Source organism: Narcine bancroftii, chromosome 5 (genome assembly GCF_036971445.1).
Source record: "Narcine bancroftii isolate sNarBan1 chromosome 5, sNarBan1.hap1, whole genome shotgun sequence".
In the NCBI taxonomy this organism is placed as follows: domain Eukaryota; kingdom Metazoa; phylum Chordata; class Chondrichthyes; order Torpediniformes; family Narcinidae; genus Narcine; species Narcine bancroftii.
In genome coordinates, this window is record NC_091473.1 from 161,176,384 (window position 1) to 161,193,919 (window position 17,536).

A 17,536-nucleotide genomic window follows, 5' to 3' on the forward strand; every position below is an offset into this window, starting at 1 on the left:
CTTTCCCATTGGCCAAGCTACATGCTCCCAAGTTTGCCTGTGCCCTCAGTTCATCCACCTGTGTCCAAGATTTCTTGCATTTGACACAGTTGAGCCACAGCCAAACTTCAAGCTTTTGCATCCTTGCCCAGCCTTATTAACAAGTTTACTGAACCACTATTTTCCATATCAAATTTTGCCTTTCTTTTTGAAAGAAGTTAGTTTAAGCCATTCCATCAGCACTAAGGGACCTCTCTGCAAAGATATTGGTCCTGTCCTTGTTAAGGTACAACCAATTAAAGTTGGTACATGCTTATCTAGCTAAGAGTTGGCGTTCCAGGACATCCTGCAGCATCACATTCAAGTACCTATCATAACCCTGCCCTTTCTGTACAGATTACTGCCTTTAAATGCAACTGATTTTTGATCTTATCCTGAACTTCCTTTAATCTGTCAGCAAGGCCTAACCTTTTTACCCATGCTGAAAGCATCTAGGACAAGAGGGCACAGTTTCAGGATTGAAGGACGTCTGCTTAAAACAGAAATGCAGAGGAATTTCTTCAGCCAGAGGGTGGTAAATCTGTGTAATTTGTTGCCACAGGCAGTTGTGGAGGTTATTGGGTGTATTTAAGTCAGAGATTAGCCAGGGCATCAAAGGTTATGGGAGAAGACCAGGCAGTGGGAAAATGGATCAACTCATGATTAAATGGTGGGGCAGATTTGATGGGCCGAATAGCCTATTTTTGCTCCCATGTCTTATGGTCTTAATATAGACTTCAGCTTTCCTGGTCAATGACATCTTGATTCTGGTACCAGGGAAGTAAAGTGCCATTTTGCAATCTCAGTTCTGGCAGCAGAGGAGCCCATCCTGCAATGAGAGAATGATTATAGATGCACTGAAGTGATGTCAGTTGCTGCCCAAGGACCAGATTGATAATATGTCATGCATGTACCAAGCAAAGCAAAATTACTTCCCTGACTAGAGGGTTGAGTTATGTTCCGGTCTCCTCCCACGTTCCAAAGACACACAGGGTTAGTAGGTTGATTGGTCACATGGGTGCATTTGGACAGCTCAGGCATGTGGGCCGGATAGGCTTATTGCCATGCAGCATTTAAATTAAGTACACCAACTACAAAAGTGTACATTAAATTACTACAATGTGCCAAGGAAAAAAAAATCGTAAATATTAAGGGATAGATCGGTAAGTTGCAGTAAGAGCAAGAATAAAAGTAACATTTCACTTGTGCAAACAAATCTTTTGGTAGTCCTGGAGTTGTTTATGGTGAGGGTTATACAGGCTCTGATAGTTATTGGGGAAACGAAGCTGTTCTTGAACCAAGAGGTGCTGAACTTCAGATTGTCATGCTTTCTGCATGAAGGTAGCAGTGAGAAGAGGTTGTGATCAAGTTGAAGGGGGACCTTCATGTCACATTAATGTCTTCAGTGGATGGGAGGTTTATGCCTGTGATGACTTGGCTTCTGCCACCTTCTGCTTTCCTGAGCCTTGTTATTGATAGAGAAAAGAGAAAAATGATACAAAATGGTGTTGGTAATGAGGGAATCAGGAGAATTTATCCATGAGGGCTGAGATACTCTGGCTCAGCATGCTGAATTTTTGAAGGAATAACTTGGATTCAGTAAGGTGAATACGTTTGGAAGGAAAGGGTAAATAAAAATCTCATTGTGGTAGGACAAAGTTCATGTGAAGGAGCATATAATCTATCTGAATTGTTTGGACTGAGAATCTGTTTCTGTCATGCAAGATTATTTGGAGAAGCACCTTAAAAATTAAAAACTATCTTGTTTGTTTGAAGCCCAAGCCTACCTGCATGGTGACTCCAATGACTCACAGCATCACTGGTGCTGAACATGCAGAGGAGGAAGAGGAGGTGAAAAAAGTCTGTCTTCCAGGCTTCACAGGATTGGTCAATTTGGGCAACACCTGCTTCATGAACAGTGTTATCCAATCGCTCTCCAACACGCGGGAGCTCCGAGACTACTTCCACGGTGAGTGCAGTGTGATGGGTCAAAATCTACTTCAGAGTGAAATGTTAATCACGTTGCTGTGAAACCAAAATTTTGCGGGGTTGAACCTTCATCTCATCCTGGCCATTTCTGGTGTCTTACTGGTGTGGTGGTGGCTGGTGATCATCTGTACTAGTAGTGATTTTAAAAATATCGATGCAGGCTATCAAATCAGGTTTTTAAAAAATCCTAGAGCCACTAAAAATTGTGGAATTATCTGTGAACCAACAACATAAACCCCAGATTATGTGGTTGTGGTCTGTTGGTTTGTGGGAGTTTACTGTGTGCAATTGGCTGCCATTGTGTTTTTATTTACCAAAAATGACTTCACAGTAAATTATTTACAAAAGGAAAACTGTTTAAAGTCTCTTCCCATCCTTAATTTTGAATCCATACATTTCCATCATGGTACATTGTTGCATTCATTTCTGTTTACACCATTGCCCACACTTTGACACATTGTCATTACTTCCTTATTTGCTGTTTGAGGGGCTTCCCCTCAATGACCGGGAATGGAAGGACTCCAGGCAGTACTCCTTTCTCACAGTGCCCTCTCATAGCTGTGCCAAGCCTGTGTGTCCCTCAACACGTAATCCTGCAGACTGTAATGTGTGAGTTTCCAGCATTCCCGCACCAATATCTCCGTGTGCTGAAAGATTTTTAGGCTGACCAAAGGGTGCCTTTCACAAACTTGATGGTCTTCCAGCAGTTCTGGATGTCTGGCTGAGTGCATCCCTGGGAACAGCCAGTAAATCAGAGAGTCAGTCCTCTGTCAGGCTGCTGCTTCCATAGTTCAAATGACAATAACCATGCTTCTCAACCTGATTGGCTGCATAGCATTCTGCACATTCAGAGATATGATGGATGGGCACTTTACAGTCAACACAATCCAAGTGGTTAACTGGCCAATTATCTTGATGACATTGAGGGGAAATGTGCGTTTTGGAATAGCATCTGATTTATATGCACCTCAAAATAATTAATTGGCAAATGGTTTGTCAGGTTTTAGTACTTAAAATTTCTCGGGTTTATTTTTGATTTATTTAATGCCAGCTTTTGAAGAAAGATCAGTGACTTTTCTGATAGAATACTGACCAACCTAACCTCTCTATTGAATTAGACCAGTCTTTTGAGTCTGAAATAAATTACAATAACCCTCTGGGAACGGGCGGGCGATTGGCCATCGGTTTCGCCGTGCTGCTGAGGGCTCTGTGGAAAGGAACACACCATGCCTACCAACCATCGAAGCTGAAGGTGAGTGAGCCCAACTTGGCAAAACCGCACTCTAGAAGCAGTCATACCAGCATGCACCTTGGCAAATTAGGCACAGCTAAAGCCTTCTTGGACCCAATAGAGAATGATGCCACATTGGACCTGGTTTGAGTTTATTGTCATATACCAAAAATGCAGTGATTTTAATTTTTTTTTAAATTTGGAAGTATAGTACACTTACAGGCCTTTTCGGCCTCAGCCCGTACTCCCGAATGGACCAATTAATCCACAATTTCTGTATGTTTTGAAAAGTGGGAGGAAACCAGAACTCTGAGGAAACCCATGCAGACACGGGGAGGACATAAAAATTCCTTGCAGACAGTTCCAGGTTCAAATCCACGTCACTGGCACTATAATGGAACATTAGACGAGCACTTACCTGTGCGATGTTTGATGTATTCGAGCAATGGGAGTTGGTGAGTCAATGCGAGATCCTATCTGCGCATGTACAGCCATTCTTTTACAGTCCAGAGGGGAGAAGTCACTGAACTTAAATGAGCTAAACTAAGCGAACCAACCATAACACGAACCTGTGACTGAACGTATTTATTGCAACCAAAACATCTTTATCCATAAACAAGAAAAAAGAGGGGAGGGAAAAGTGGGCACGTTGACTCACCAACTCCCATTACTCGAATAATTAGTCATCAAACTTCGTACAGTTAATTGCTCGCTTAATGTTCCATTATTCTTTGCAATATATGTTGGTTCCTCAAGGTGAGAGTTTGTTGCTCAGTGGCTTATCCCCTTCGGGTGGTCCGACAGACAAGAATCAGTTCAATGGGTCCCCCTTCCGCGGCCTTATTCAATCTGCCGCATGCAGAATGGAAGACATGAAACTCAGCCCCTCTGAATTTAAAAGTTTGTTCCAGAATCTATTAAAGGTTCTCTCATTGCTCCATCCTGCCTGGCAAAGGACATCCCATTTTGGGACCTCTGCCTTATTGGCTGCCAAGGTCGCTCTCTAGTTGAATGGGACCCAAACTGAGAAATATCCACTCCAGCCACTCCCATGATCTCCCACAGCCATCTGGCCAACATCTGGGGGGTAGCCCACTGATGCGACTTTATAACATAAAGGGGTATTTCTCATTTAGTCTAATATGTTTTCTACATCTCTTTAAACAATCCAACACACGTAATCTTTCAATTTTCCCATTGCATACAATGAAAATCTTATCCCAATTCTTCTTTGCCTGTTATTTTGAAATGTCTGTAATTTGAATGCTTACACAGTCCTCCTCCCAATGGATATAGTCCATATGAATGTGAGACAAAGTTTGTGCCCTCTGGGCTGATGTCAAGGCCACTAGCATTATCAGCTTATGGGACAGGCTACGAAAGTCCAAACTGGAAGTTGGTGACAGTGGTCTTAAATAGTCCAAAACAATCTTTACGTCCCAAATTTCCTTATATCATGGTACCGGAGGGCGCAAGTGGAACACGCCTTTCTTAAACCTTTTGATCAGGGGGTGGTTCATTATCTCATGCTCAGAATCCTGGAGCATCAAAAAAGCAGCCAGTGAACTCTTTGCTATATTCACCGCGCCGTAGCTGGCCCCCAGCACATAAAATATATCGGTTAGAAAACTCAGTACGCCTCCGATAGAGGCTGACTGTTGATTCAGTTCAATTTTGGCACAGTACCTTTTCCATTTCCCCACATAGGAAGCACCTATTTCTGTTTCTGAGTGGACTTTCTCCAAGATGCCCCTAGGAAGTCCTGAGTTCTTAGCTGCAGAGCGTTTATGTCGATTCTCACTCTCCAATCCTGCAACCTAACAGACTTAAGTGAGACAATGAGATATCTTTGACACCGGTTGGATTAGTATACCTCTGCTTTTCGTGAATACCAATGGACTTGCTACCATAAGCCTCAGGAGTACTGGAAACCAACATTGGGAAGGCCAGCAAGGCACTACCAGCAATCCCGAGGCACCGTTTTCCTGTATCTTATTCAGACACTTCGCCACCAAAGCGAATGGGGGAACGCATAAAAGTTATATTTTGACCAGTCTAGGGTAAAGGCGTCAATGGTCTCCGCTTGGGGATCCAGCAGGCAGGACACGAACCTCGGAACCTGGGCATTAAGCCTGGATGCAAACAGATCTATCTCCAGCATGCCAAAGGTGTCTGCAAGTAGTTCAAAATATTTCTTACCCAGAGTTCACTCAGTGCTATCATTGAATTTTCTGGACATCAGGTCCGCTTGTACGTTGATCCAACCCGGCAGTAGCCAAATGCTCCTCTGAATACACCAGTACCAAGTCTCAATGGCTAATTTGTTACAGGAAGGAGATTTGAGACCTCCCATATTATTGAGGTAGGCCACAGCTCAAGTGTTATCCAACCTCAGCAGTACATGAATGTCAGCTTCCCTTGCACAGAAAGACTTCAGTGCTAGAAACCCTGCGAGCATTTCCAAATAATTGATGCTTGATTTTGAGACCTCCCTGAGCTCTCTGTTCATCCATCTGCCCCCAGTAGAGACCTCTAGATTCATGGCTCCCCACCCTTCACCACTGGCGTCTGACCTGATCTCCAGGTCCACCTTTCTGAGCTCGATCCTCGCGTAAACCGCGAGATAGTCGATCCACCATACCAGGTTGGATCTGGCCTCGCTTGTTAGTTTCATGGGCCTGTCAAAATCTCCCCTAGCTCCCTTAAGAGCTGATATTTTGTCCCTTTCCAGGAACCTATAATTTAGCGGGCCATATTGTACCACCAGGAAAGCTGCCACCAGTTTCCCAATCAACCTGGCCACCTTTCTTATGGAGGGATGACACTCTGTCATGAGCCCTCTGCAGGCAGTCCTGATCTCTGCCACTGTATCCTCTGGCAGGGTAACTTTCATGTCTTCTGTATCAATAAATGAAGCTGAGGAATTTTAACCTCTTAGTGGGCAAACACTGGTTTCAGTAACTTGGTAAATGCCCTGGATGCAGAACTCAGCCCATTTGACAAAACCGTATAGTACCATAGCTCTCCTTTCCAGAACTTCCTGTACTGTGGGCAGATCGCGACTGAATAGTAAGCAATTGCAAATCTATGGAGGCCATGTAACAGCCCTTGTGTAACATAGGCATCACAGAATATATGTTATCCATTTTAAAATGCCTGTACAAGACATATTTGTTAAGATCCGATAGATCCAGTATCACTCTAGTGTTTGATACAAACTCATGTTTTTCATGGCTACAACATTCAATGAAGTTTTTCCTTTTTAACACCATGATCTAACAGCCTCCATCCGTTACCTCTGCACATATATGTATATAGACCCTTTCTCTTTATCGGGGGGGGTTTTCTGTGGATCAAATTCGATTTCACTGTCTGCAGAATAGAAGCATCAGTGGTAATATTACAACATCTATCATAGAATAGTGTTAATCAGCTGCCAACCGATAAAGCCTTGTACTCAACTGTAATCACGTAGCATTCATTTCCTCGACCCGCCTAGTCTGCGGGCTTGTGCATTTTGGGCCCGCCTCTGCAAAGCACTTTGAGCGAGAAATTTCTGCTGCCACTGTCTCCACAGAGGGTGTTGCCCTAAAAGACCTGGCTGTTGCTGCTTGGACCATGAAACTGCCTCTGATAACCTGCTTAAATTCCCCCGCGATAGGGGTGAAACATAACAGGTTCTCTTGCCTGTGCTCTCGAACCTCTGACCATGCCAGCTGCTGCCTTCTGCTGCTCGTTCAAATCTTTACCAGTTTGCTGAGATTGTCACCAAATAGAAATTTTGTTACAAGGTTAGATGGTCTGCACAAATGAGCATGTCTTGCATTTAGATCGGGCTTAATCAGCTCTTTCCTGAAGGCATTCAGTTCATAGTTTGCATGGGATAACAGTCCCAGAGCATCTTATTGGGTCTCCAATAAATCGTGTGAGAACATTTGTGCAAATTCAGTGACCCCTGTAGTCTTTGCAATTTCATGTCTTTTGCTCTTATGGGGACCTTCAAATTGCCCCATATCGCGGGGTTTACCTTAGGCTCCCCCAACAGAGGGCAGTTAACAGAGCAGGCGTACTTCTTGATGGATTATTCTAATACTGTCTCCTGAAAGGCATTCGACACCAAATAAGTTATTGATCCTGCAATATCATCCTCTAGTGGTTGGCCGATACCCATTGGTACTGCAAACTTGCTGCAATAGCCGGTATATTCTCCTGACTGGCCTGAGCAGTGTATGGGGATTTGGATGACTCGGCCTCTGTTACTGGACCTTCATCATCTTCCCATGTATAATCATTAATGTCCTCCCCCCTGCTCTGATGGTGTAGGAAACTTACTCACCATGGCCGTCACCAGTTCCTCCAATTTGTCCAGACAACTTCCAGTTTCGTCGCTGGTCAAGGTCTCTACTCTCTTGTAGGCCTTACTCTTGGACCCCAATCGAGCAGGTGCACGTCATGCAGAGTCCATGCTCTTCGGGCTTTTTCTGGTGGTTATTCTCGCCCATCGAGTGGGCGGCTTCACAACATGATGTGTTAGGTTTGACTCCGGTCCTACCAGCTCCTATGTGGGATACTCCCCTTCACTGCCACTCTATATACTGAGGTCCAATTGTATCATACAGCGGCATAACGGTATCACCGCTTGCTTTTTGAGACCCTGACTTCCACAAAGCCAGGTCAGTGCAGCCAGACTTGGACCCCACCTTCAGCGAAGGTAGATCTCGGCCACCTGATCCCATCCCCAGCGGAGGTAGATCGGCATCGCTGTTATCGTTTTCAGACCCCAACTTCAATGAAGTTAGGTCAGTGCAGCCAGCCTCAGGCCCCACTTTCAACGAAGGTAGGCCACTGCCGCCTGATCCCACCTCCAATGGAGGTAGATTGGCCTTGTTGCTCCTCAGCTGGGACACTGCACCCCGGCAGGCCTGCTGGATTTTTGGTGCCAACGTAGTGCTATTGGGGCTCTTCTTGTTGGTCTTCCTCCTTGGGCTCTTGCTACCATGCTTCTGCCCCAGCCCCTCATCGGGACCCAGCAATCTCCTGCCGGTTGTCCCAGACCTTTTCCAGTACATGGGGGCCTCTGGAGGGCTACATTGATGCCTCCCCTCATTGAGACCCGGGACCCTCCCACCAGCAGTCCCGGAATTTTCACCACTCACCACCTTCTCCGGAGGGCTCGTTTGGGGGTTCGACTCCATTTTTGTGGATCGTTCTCCTGCGATCTCCCTTAGGGCTCTGCTCCTGCAGGCCCACTATTTCTGTGCTTTTTTGGAGTCATCCTACTACGATTCCCCACTGATTCAATGCTTTTTTGCTCCTGCACCAAAAAAAGCGTGCTACTCCTCACAAGTCAACGGATGTAATGGTTGCGCATGCGCGGATGTGATCTCACATTGAGAAGAATAATAGTGTTGAGCTAACTGCAACAATAACCATGCCACCCTCACTAACTGTGCCCTTATAGAGGTGGTTTTGCAAGCTGACCAATGGATATTGTGTACATAGAACATGTATGACACAAGGCAAAAAGTGCAGTTACACAGAGAGATCAGTTGCTATGGAGCAGCGGCAACATAGTTTTACTCTTTTAGGTTCATTCAGAAGACCCAGAATGGCAGGAAAGAAACTGTCCTTTAATCTAGTGGGCGTGATCCATGGCCTTTCCTTGGTCAACTTTTGTGGTAACCTCGCAAGAAATTCTAGAATATTGGTTAAACACATCCTACCATCCCTAACCAGACCTTGTCTATCTAAATCCTCATATATCGATCTCTTACAGTGCCGATAATTTCTTGGAGCCTTTCTTATACAACAGAAGCTCCAATCTGCTGGCATCTCACCTGTGACTAAGGATGTTTTAAATATCTCTGCCGGGACTTTGAAATGATGTATAAGGCATCCTGAATATTTTGAGGTTTATGTGGCCAGAATTATCTCCCCTGGCTCTTTGTTCAGCAAATGACAGCACAAGCCAACTTCTGAACAGCCTGTATTCCCTGTCTTGCTCCATGTCTCCAAGTATAGTGATGATAGAGTAATGAGTTAGTTGGGTCACTTATATCAGTCAAATGTAAAGTAGTTCACTAGCTTCCTCACTATGTGCTGGAGAACTTCAGTGGGTTAAGCAAGATGGGCGTTAGGGGAAGAGCAGGAATTGTCGACATTTTGGGTTGAAACCCTTCATTGTCTGATTGTGGAAAGGGGCGATAACCAGTGTGAGTGGGTTGGCGGGGGCAGGGTTGGTAAGACAGGCCAATATGGAATTGGTGAACTAGATAAGGGTGAAGGAAAAGGAACATGTGGGGAGGGTGAGGAATGGAGTTAGGAGACAGGCAGGTGATTGATTCGAGATTCTTTTATTGTCACATAATAAAACATATGCTCTTTGCCAGCTTGGAACCACCCTGCTTCACTCCTGGCCTAAAAATGTGGAAGAGTGCTGGAGAAACTGTTGACCCTAAATTCTACAGGAAGGGGTGACTGCAATGAACTGGGATTCACTGGTGGTGTGTTATACTGATGGCTGGCTCCGCCCCCATCTACAACTCTGGTTTCCCGCCTTAACCCTGAGCCCCTTTGAAGACTATTGTAAGACCCTACCCTCAGTAATAAGCTAATAAAAGCGTATGTTCTCCCTCCAAAAAAAAACATAATAAAACATGTAAAGTTACACAAAATTGCATTTAGTCTGCTGTAAGGCAGACAATAATTCACCATCAGCAGAAATAACCTGACGCACCTTACAGAGAAAGAGAAGCAAAAGATCATCCACAGAGTGTCCATGGATTCGCCTCCAGGGCTCCTGCAACCTCTGCAGTCACCGACCATGTTTCCTCTGCTTCTCAGAAAGATGGGGGGTTGTGTTCTCCCAGCTTTTAGGTGCACCAGTCCTCTGTTTCCTGGAATCTGCAGCCCCACTCGGCTGCTGCCAGCACAGGCACCACCATCGTGGATGCTGGATTTTAAAATAGTGTCTGCTCCTTTAACAGGCCATTTAAAGCCCACTTGGGGCCATTGGGAGTTAGACTGGGTGGTAGAACTCTGCAAGGTAGTGCTGATAGGTGAGAAAGAAAGGGCAGTGAGAATGAAGGTGGACATGGCTGGTAGTTATGATTATGTTAAAAAAATCTGATAAGTAAAGAAGGTCGTAATGGGAACCATCGAGAGAGGGGATCCAGTGTGTGAAATGTTAGGGGGCTGTGTTTCTGGCATAAGGAGGGGGAAGAGAATGAAAATGGGTGAAGGGTCAGGGAGAGGATGGGGAAAATGGATGTAAAAGAGAGGAAATGTCTCAAAGGGTCAGAAAAGAGGGGTACTGAGGAGATGAGGATTACCAGGAATTGGGAAAATTCAGTGTCCATGCCATTGAGTTGTTGTCTGCTTAGGCAATATGAGATGGTGTGTCCTCCAGATACTGTTGGGCCTCACCCAGCCAGTCGAGAAAGCTGAGAATGGGCAGGCTGATGTGGAATAGGAAGCAGAGTTGAAATGACATGCAACTGTGAGCTTGGGATGGCCACTGTGGGAGAACAGATGTCCTGTCTCCACAATTGGTGTTGATACAGGATCTTTACATGAAACATCAACAATTCTCTACTACCACCCCCCCCCACCCCCCACCCCCCCCCCCCAACAGATGCTGCTTGATGCACTGAGTTCAGCAGTTTATTTTTGTTCTGCATTCCAGTACCAGGAGTCTCTAGTGACTCCAGTTACTAGTTGGTTCCTGGGATTGAAGGATTAATGCAGCAAGAAAGGTTGGGAGGAGGTTTGGCCAATAATTGTGGTTAAAAGCAGAGAGGTGATCTGTTGAACAGCACAGCAGATTCGAGACCTCTCCTCCTGTTTCTTTTGTTCTTTTACAAATGTGATGAAGTCTACAGTGCCCTCCATAATGTTTGGGACAAAGACACTTTTTTGTCCTTTGTTTACCCCTGTGCCTCACAGTTTTAAATTTGTAATCAAACAATTCACATGTAATTAAAGTGCACATTCCAGATTTTATTCATGGATATTTGTATACATTTTGGCTTAACCATGCAGAAATTACAGCACATTTTGTACATGGGCCCCTCATTTCAGCGCATCATAATGTTTGGGACAATTGGCTTCACAGGTGTTTGTGAGGACTCGGGTATGTTTAATTGGTGCAGGTATAAGAGCTACTCTTGCTTCTAAGCTTTTGATCACCTTTGGAATCTGTAGTTGCCATTTTACAACGAGTTGTGCCAATGTAAGTCAAAGAAGCTATTATGAGTCTGAAAAACAAGAATAATTCTTTGTACAACTTTAAATTGTATTAAACAATGTCGTGCACAGAATGGTATTGTTCAACAGATCAAGCAAGTTATTCTAGCAACTGTGTCAGTGTGAAAATGAAGTACAAGAAAATGATCAGACGTAGTCGAGTCGAAGTTCAGTAAAAGTAGTTTACTCAAACAGTCACGTGCAGCTCTTTAAAACCCCACGCGTTCCCAATGACATCATTGCATTATGATGTCGTGACGTCATTCGGAACCTCCCGAGCAATTTTGATTAAGCCCCCAGTGAGCCACTACATTGTCAATTTGTATCTGAAATTGATGAATTAAAATCTTGTTCCCATAGTAGTATATATATGTAGCTCTATGTAGACATGGTATACATAGAACATGTTTTCAAAGTTAGATGATCTCGCTTTTAATACAGATGTTGATCCACTATGTAACAAATGTAAAATTTTTGAGGCCTCTCTGATTCATGTTTTATGAGTGTCCAGAATTACAAGAATATTGGGAACAATTCCTTAAAACTCGATCACAGATTCTTATGATTAAATTAGAACCAAACTTTGTTTGGTTCTTCTCTAGAAGAATTTCCTTGAATTTATCTCAAAAAATAGTAGGTTTTACTTCATTGATGATCAGATGAGCAATTTTGATGAGATGGAAAGATAGCAGAGCACCAACTCATATGCAATGGTCACAGGATGTGATGTCTTGCTTGAGTTTGGAGAAAATAAGATACAATGTTAAAAAGATCAAGTTGAATTTGACAAGATATGGGGCCCATTCATGGACTATTATCATAATTTGATGACTTAGACAGGGGTGTTCTGGGGATTTTCTATCCGATGTCCAAGAGCCGATACTCTTATCTACAATTTACAGTACAACTCCGATTAACTGAAATCAGATTTCAGAAATACTCATTTATCCAATTTTTAAAAAAAATTTGGATAAATGAGAATATCTGAAGTAAATCAGAAATCCTAATTTATCCGAATTTTTTTCGGAGCTTAACTGACCTACAGGTTGGGGGGGGAAAATTCACTCGACATGAAATCAGAATGACGATTGTCCTCGTTTCAGGTAACTCCTCTCTTTACCTTCCCTTATTGACTTTTCTCTTCAACTCTTCCTCTCAAACTACATGCCACTGTCTCCCAACCCCAAGTGGTGGGAAAAATCCCTTGTCCTGGCGTCATCAAGGAGAGCAACCTCCTGGGCAGGGTGGAACATCAGGCTCAGTGGCGTCCCCTTCTCTCCCTCCCTCCCTCCCTCCCTCCCTCTCTCCTTCCTTCTCTCTCTTCCCTTCCCTATTTCCTCAGCACAGCGGAGCTCCCAACGTCGAACCCTCCCCAGTGTGCATGTGCAGTAGGTGTAGGGGAGGATTTGGAGTCAGGACTCGGGAGTCAGGAGCTGTGGTGACGGAGCTCACCGACTCGCCAGTGAGTGTTCCACCGGCCCAGGAAGTTCCCCTGCCAGCCAGCATTTTTTTGTTGAGATTTAAATATTATTTTAATGCTTAAAAAGCATCCTTGTTGTTTAAACACTGTTACAAGTGATTTGCTGTTGCTACTGGACTTTTTTTTAAAAAAAGGACTAGTTCTCAGAAAAAATGTTTATCTGATGTAGGCCAGGTCCCGACTGTTTTGTACGGTATTTGCTGGTGACTACATTTAGTGGGAGGGGTTAGATTAGTATGGGTTTTTTTCTTTTTTTTTTGTTCATGTTTTTTTTACAACTAGAAGAGACTGGTCTATTTGGATAATCACAATGTATATCTCAGTATTAGAATATGAAGTGAAATTCTCAAGGATTTTTCACTTTTTTGAGTATTATATAAGACAATGTATCATTGATATGTGACTCATTCTATATTGCATTATAGAAAAGCTATATAATTAATTAATATCTAAACAATATATACATGTAATATTTCTCTCTATCAAATTAATAAAAATATTTTTAAAAAAAGAAAAACAAGAATAAAACAGTTAGAGACATCACCCAAACCTTGGGATGACCAAAATCAACTGTTTGGAACATCATTAAGAAGAGAGTGAACTGGTGAGCTCAGTCATCACAAAGGGACTGAAAGGCCAAGGAAAACTCCACTGCTGATTTCAGAAGAATTCTCATCATAATGAAGAAAAATCCCCAAAAGCCTGTCTGACTAGATCAGAAACACTCTTCAGGAGGCAGGTGTGGATGTGTCAATGACGACTGTCCACAGAAGACTTCATGAACAGAAATAGAGGCTACACTGCAAGGTGCAAACCATGGCAAAGGTGGTATGGTTTGGATCTTGGCCATTTCCTTTATGTCCCCCACTTTGCTCTTGCCATCTCTCTGAAACAGGTTAATCTTGGTCACATCTGTCCACAAGACCTTTTTCCAGAATTCTGCAGGCTCTTTTAAATACTTGGCAAACTGTAATCTGGCCTTCCTTTCTCTAGCTAACTAATGGTTTGCATCTTGCAGCGTAGCCTCTGTATTTTTGTTCATGAGTCTTTGATGGACAGTTGTCATTGACACATCCATACCTGCCTTCTGAAGAGTGTTTCTGATCTGCTGGACTTACATTTGGGGATTTTTTTTCCTTCATTATGATGAGAATTCTTCTGTTATCAGCAGTGGAGTTTTCCTTGGCCTCCCAGTCCCTTTGTGATTACTGAGCTCACCAGTTCACTCTTTCTTCTTAATGATGATTTTGGTAATCCTAAGGTTTGGATGATGTCTCTTACTGTTTTATTCTTGTTGATCAGCCTCAAATTGGCTTCTTTGACTTTCATTGGCACAATCTGGTCCTCGTGTTGAAAAATGGCAAATACAGACTCCAAAGGTGATCAAAAGCTTAGAAGTAAGTCTAGCTCTCTTATATCTGCACCAAAAAAAACATAGCTGTAATGAGGGGACTATGTATAAGTGCTGTAATTTCTACATGGTCAAGCCAAAATGTGTACAGATAATCTTGAATAAAATTTGGAAAGGGCACTTTACACGTGAACTATTCGATTATAAATTTAAAACTCTGGAGCATAGCTGCAAATAAAGGAATAAAATGTGTCTTATGGAGGGTGCTGTATGTGATGAAGTTATTAGATGCAAATCAGAGTTTCAAAAAAAGGAAACAGTGAATAATTTCCACTGCTGCACAATACTGAAACTTGTGGCTCAACATCCATACTCCTGGAAGTGTCAAAACAGCCACCACCATCATACCAAAGAGTGCGACAGTTACAGGTCTCGACGACTGCTGCCCATAGCACTGACCTCCACCATAGTCTGTCTGGGTCAGTAGCAGAACATCGAGCACTGTCACGCTGAACACAGCTGCACCACGGGCCTATGTGACTCAGGCCACTCCTGTTCACGCTTCTGACTCTCCTGATCCAGCTCCAACAGAGTCATCAGGTTTGCAGATGGTACAACAATAGTTGACCTCATCAGCAATGATGAGTCACAGTACAGAGAAGAGGTGATAAATCTCATGATATGGTGCGCGAATAACAAGACGAAGGAGATGGTTGTGGACTTCGAGGACCAGGCACGACCACCTTCCACTACACATCGATAACTCAGGTGGAGAGAATAGAAAGCACCAAGTTCCTCAGAGTCCACTTAAAGAGTGACCAATTATGGACACATAGCATCTCCTCACTTGGCAGGAAGGTGCAACAGCGACTGCACTTCCTGAGAAGACTGAAACAGGCAAGGCTACCGGCCGCCATCTTATCAACCTTCTGTAGGAGCTCTATCGAGAGTGTTGTGGCCGGCTGAATCACAGTGCTGTACAATTATTGCAGAGAATTGGACCGGAGGTCAATCCACAGGGCTATAATAGTGGCAGAGAGGATTGCTGATGTCTCCCTTCTTGACCCCCACCCATCAACGTTGTCTGAAGAGGACACACAGAATCATTGAGGACCCCTTTCACCCTGTTCACAGCATCTTCCAGCTACTCCCACCGGGAAAGGGAGACAGGAGTATCAGAACCAGCACCACCAGGCTGAGAAACAGCTTCTTCCTAAGGACAGTGAGAATACTGAACGACTGATGATCTGCTCACTCCAACAATCTGAGACTGTAAATGAATATTGTTTTGTAAATATTTATTTTTATTTGTATATTTGACTTGCACATGTTTTGTTTGGCTGCACGTGCATTGGGGCTGCATGTACGTCTGCACGTTTTGAATGGAGCTCTAGAGAAAGCAGTTTCATCGGGTTGTACTTCTTCAGTTGTATCATAATAAACTTGAACACCAGAAAAATGACTACAAAAGCTCACTAGGCGAGTCAGTTTATGTGCATAACCAGTGTGTAGCTAATTCTGATGTGTAATTTTCTGTTACCTGCTGATTATTGTTATCCAGGTCAAAAGGAGTTGAGGAGGAAATTGAGAGATTATCCCATTTCTGTGTTTAAATCTGTCTTTTTATTTGTCAGGCTATTGTGGCGAGTAAAGCTAGTCAGTTCACCGGTTACGCACAGCACGATGCGCAGGAGTTTATGGCATTTCTGCTGGATGGCCTCCATGAGGACCTTAATAGAATACAGAATAAACCATATACAGAGACGGTGGATTCCGATGGGCGCCCAGATGAGGTAAGCTTGGTGCCTCACACCTGGAACTGTAATTATTGCCCTTTGCTGCATTTGTTTCCAATGTTGTATTCTCAGTAGCACAGCTTCTGTTTATGAGGCCCTTAGCAGCACCTTCACATGAAAATTCAGTCAGTTTGTGAAACACTTGGTTGTTTAAGATTCAAATTATCACGTATACATGGACAAAAACCTTTTTTACTTGCCCTACTAATCTTGGGTTATTGTGTATGACCTGTACAAAAAGGAAGAATTGCATCTGAATGGGAGGGTGTCTAATATCCTGGCGGGGCAGGTTTACTAGCACTTTTGGGGAGGGTTTAAACTAGTTAAAAGGAGGATGAGAAGCAGAATGAGTGGACAGTGCATAGGGCAGATAATACACAAGTAAATACTCTGTGTAGTGAGATCATGAGGAAAGATGGTCAGTGAGTAGGGCAAAATTATAAGATGAAGATTAAGGATTTAACTTGGGGTACTTGGATTAAAAAAAAATACACCACTGAAGGTCTTATATTTAAATGCCCGCACTAGAAGAAATAAGGTTGATCTAGTAGCGAAGCTGGAAGTTGGCAGGTATGACATTGGCCATCATGGAGTTGTGGCTGAAAGAAGACAACAGGTGGGAACTAAGTATTTGTAAATATAGTGTGTTGGAAGGACAGACAGGTAGGCAGAGGGGTGGTTCTGCTGGTTAAAAATGGTATTAAATCTTTTGAGAGAGGAGACTTTGGATCAGGAGATGTAGAATCCCTGTGGATTAAGAAACTGCCAAGGTAAAAAGACCCTGACGGAAGTTGTATGCAGGCCTCCAAACAGCAGCCAGGATGAGGCAAGCAAACTACAGAGGGAGATAGAGAAGACATGCAATCAGAGCAGTGTTACAACAGTCAAGGGGGGAGGGGGGTGGGTTTCAATATACAGGTTGATTGAGAAACCCAGATAGTTTGCTGGATCCTAAGAGAAGCAATTTATTGAAGGCCTTCAAGGTGGATTTTTAGAAGACCTTGTGGTTGAGTCGACCAGGGAAAAGGCAATACTGGATTGGTTATTGAGTAATGAACCCGAGTTGATAAGGGAGTTGAAAGTAAGTAAACCTTAGGAGGCAGTGATCATAACATGATAGAATTCGCCCTGCAGTTTTAAAGGAAGAAACTAAAATCAGATATGTCAATATACCAGTGGAATAAAGGGGACTATGGAGGTATTACAAAGGAAATGGCAGCAGTTAATTGGAAAGGCACACTAGCAGGGAAGATGGTAGAGCAGCAATGGTTGGAGCTTCTGTGAGAAATGAAGAAGTTCGGGACAGGTATATTCCAAAATCAAATTGTTTGAATGGAAAAATGATACAACTGTGGCTGACAAAAGAAGCCAAAGCAAAAGTAAAAGCAAAAGAGAGGGCATACGAGGAAGCAAAAATTAGTGGGAAG

General features: G+C 43.5%; 1 protein-coding gene across 1 annotated transcript in view; it reads left to right on the plus strand.

The window, feature by feature from the left end:
• usp19 (ubiquitin specific peptidase 19) overlaps positions 1 to 17,536 on the plus strand; it is a 214,086-nt gene that overhangs the window by 109,276 nt on the left and 87,274 nt on the right. Inside the window, exons 34-36 of the mRNA XM_069942399.1 lie at positions 1,795 to 1,987; positions 3,126 to 3,259; positions 15,948 to 16,106. Of these exons, the coding sequence (XP_069798500.1) occupies positions 1,795 to 1,987; positions 3,126 to 3,259; positions 15,948 to 16,106 (486 nt within the window). The remainder of the gene's footprint in view (positions 1 to 1,794; positions 1,988 to 3,125; positions 3,260 to 15,947; positions 16,107 to 17,536) is intronic.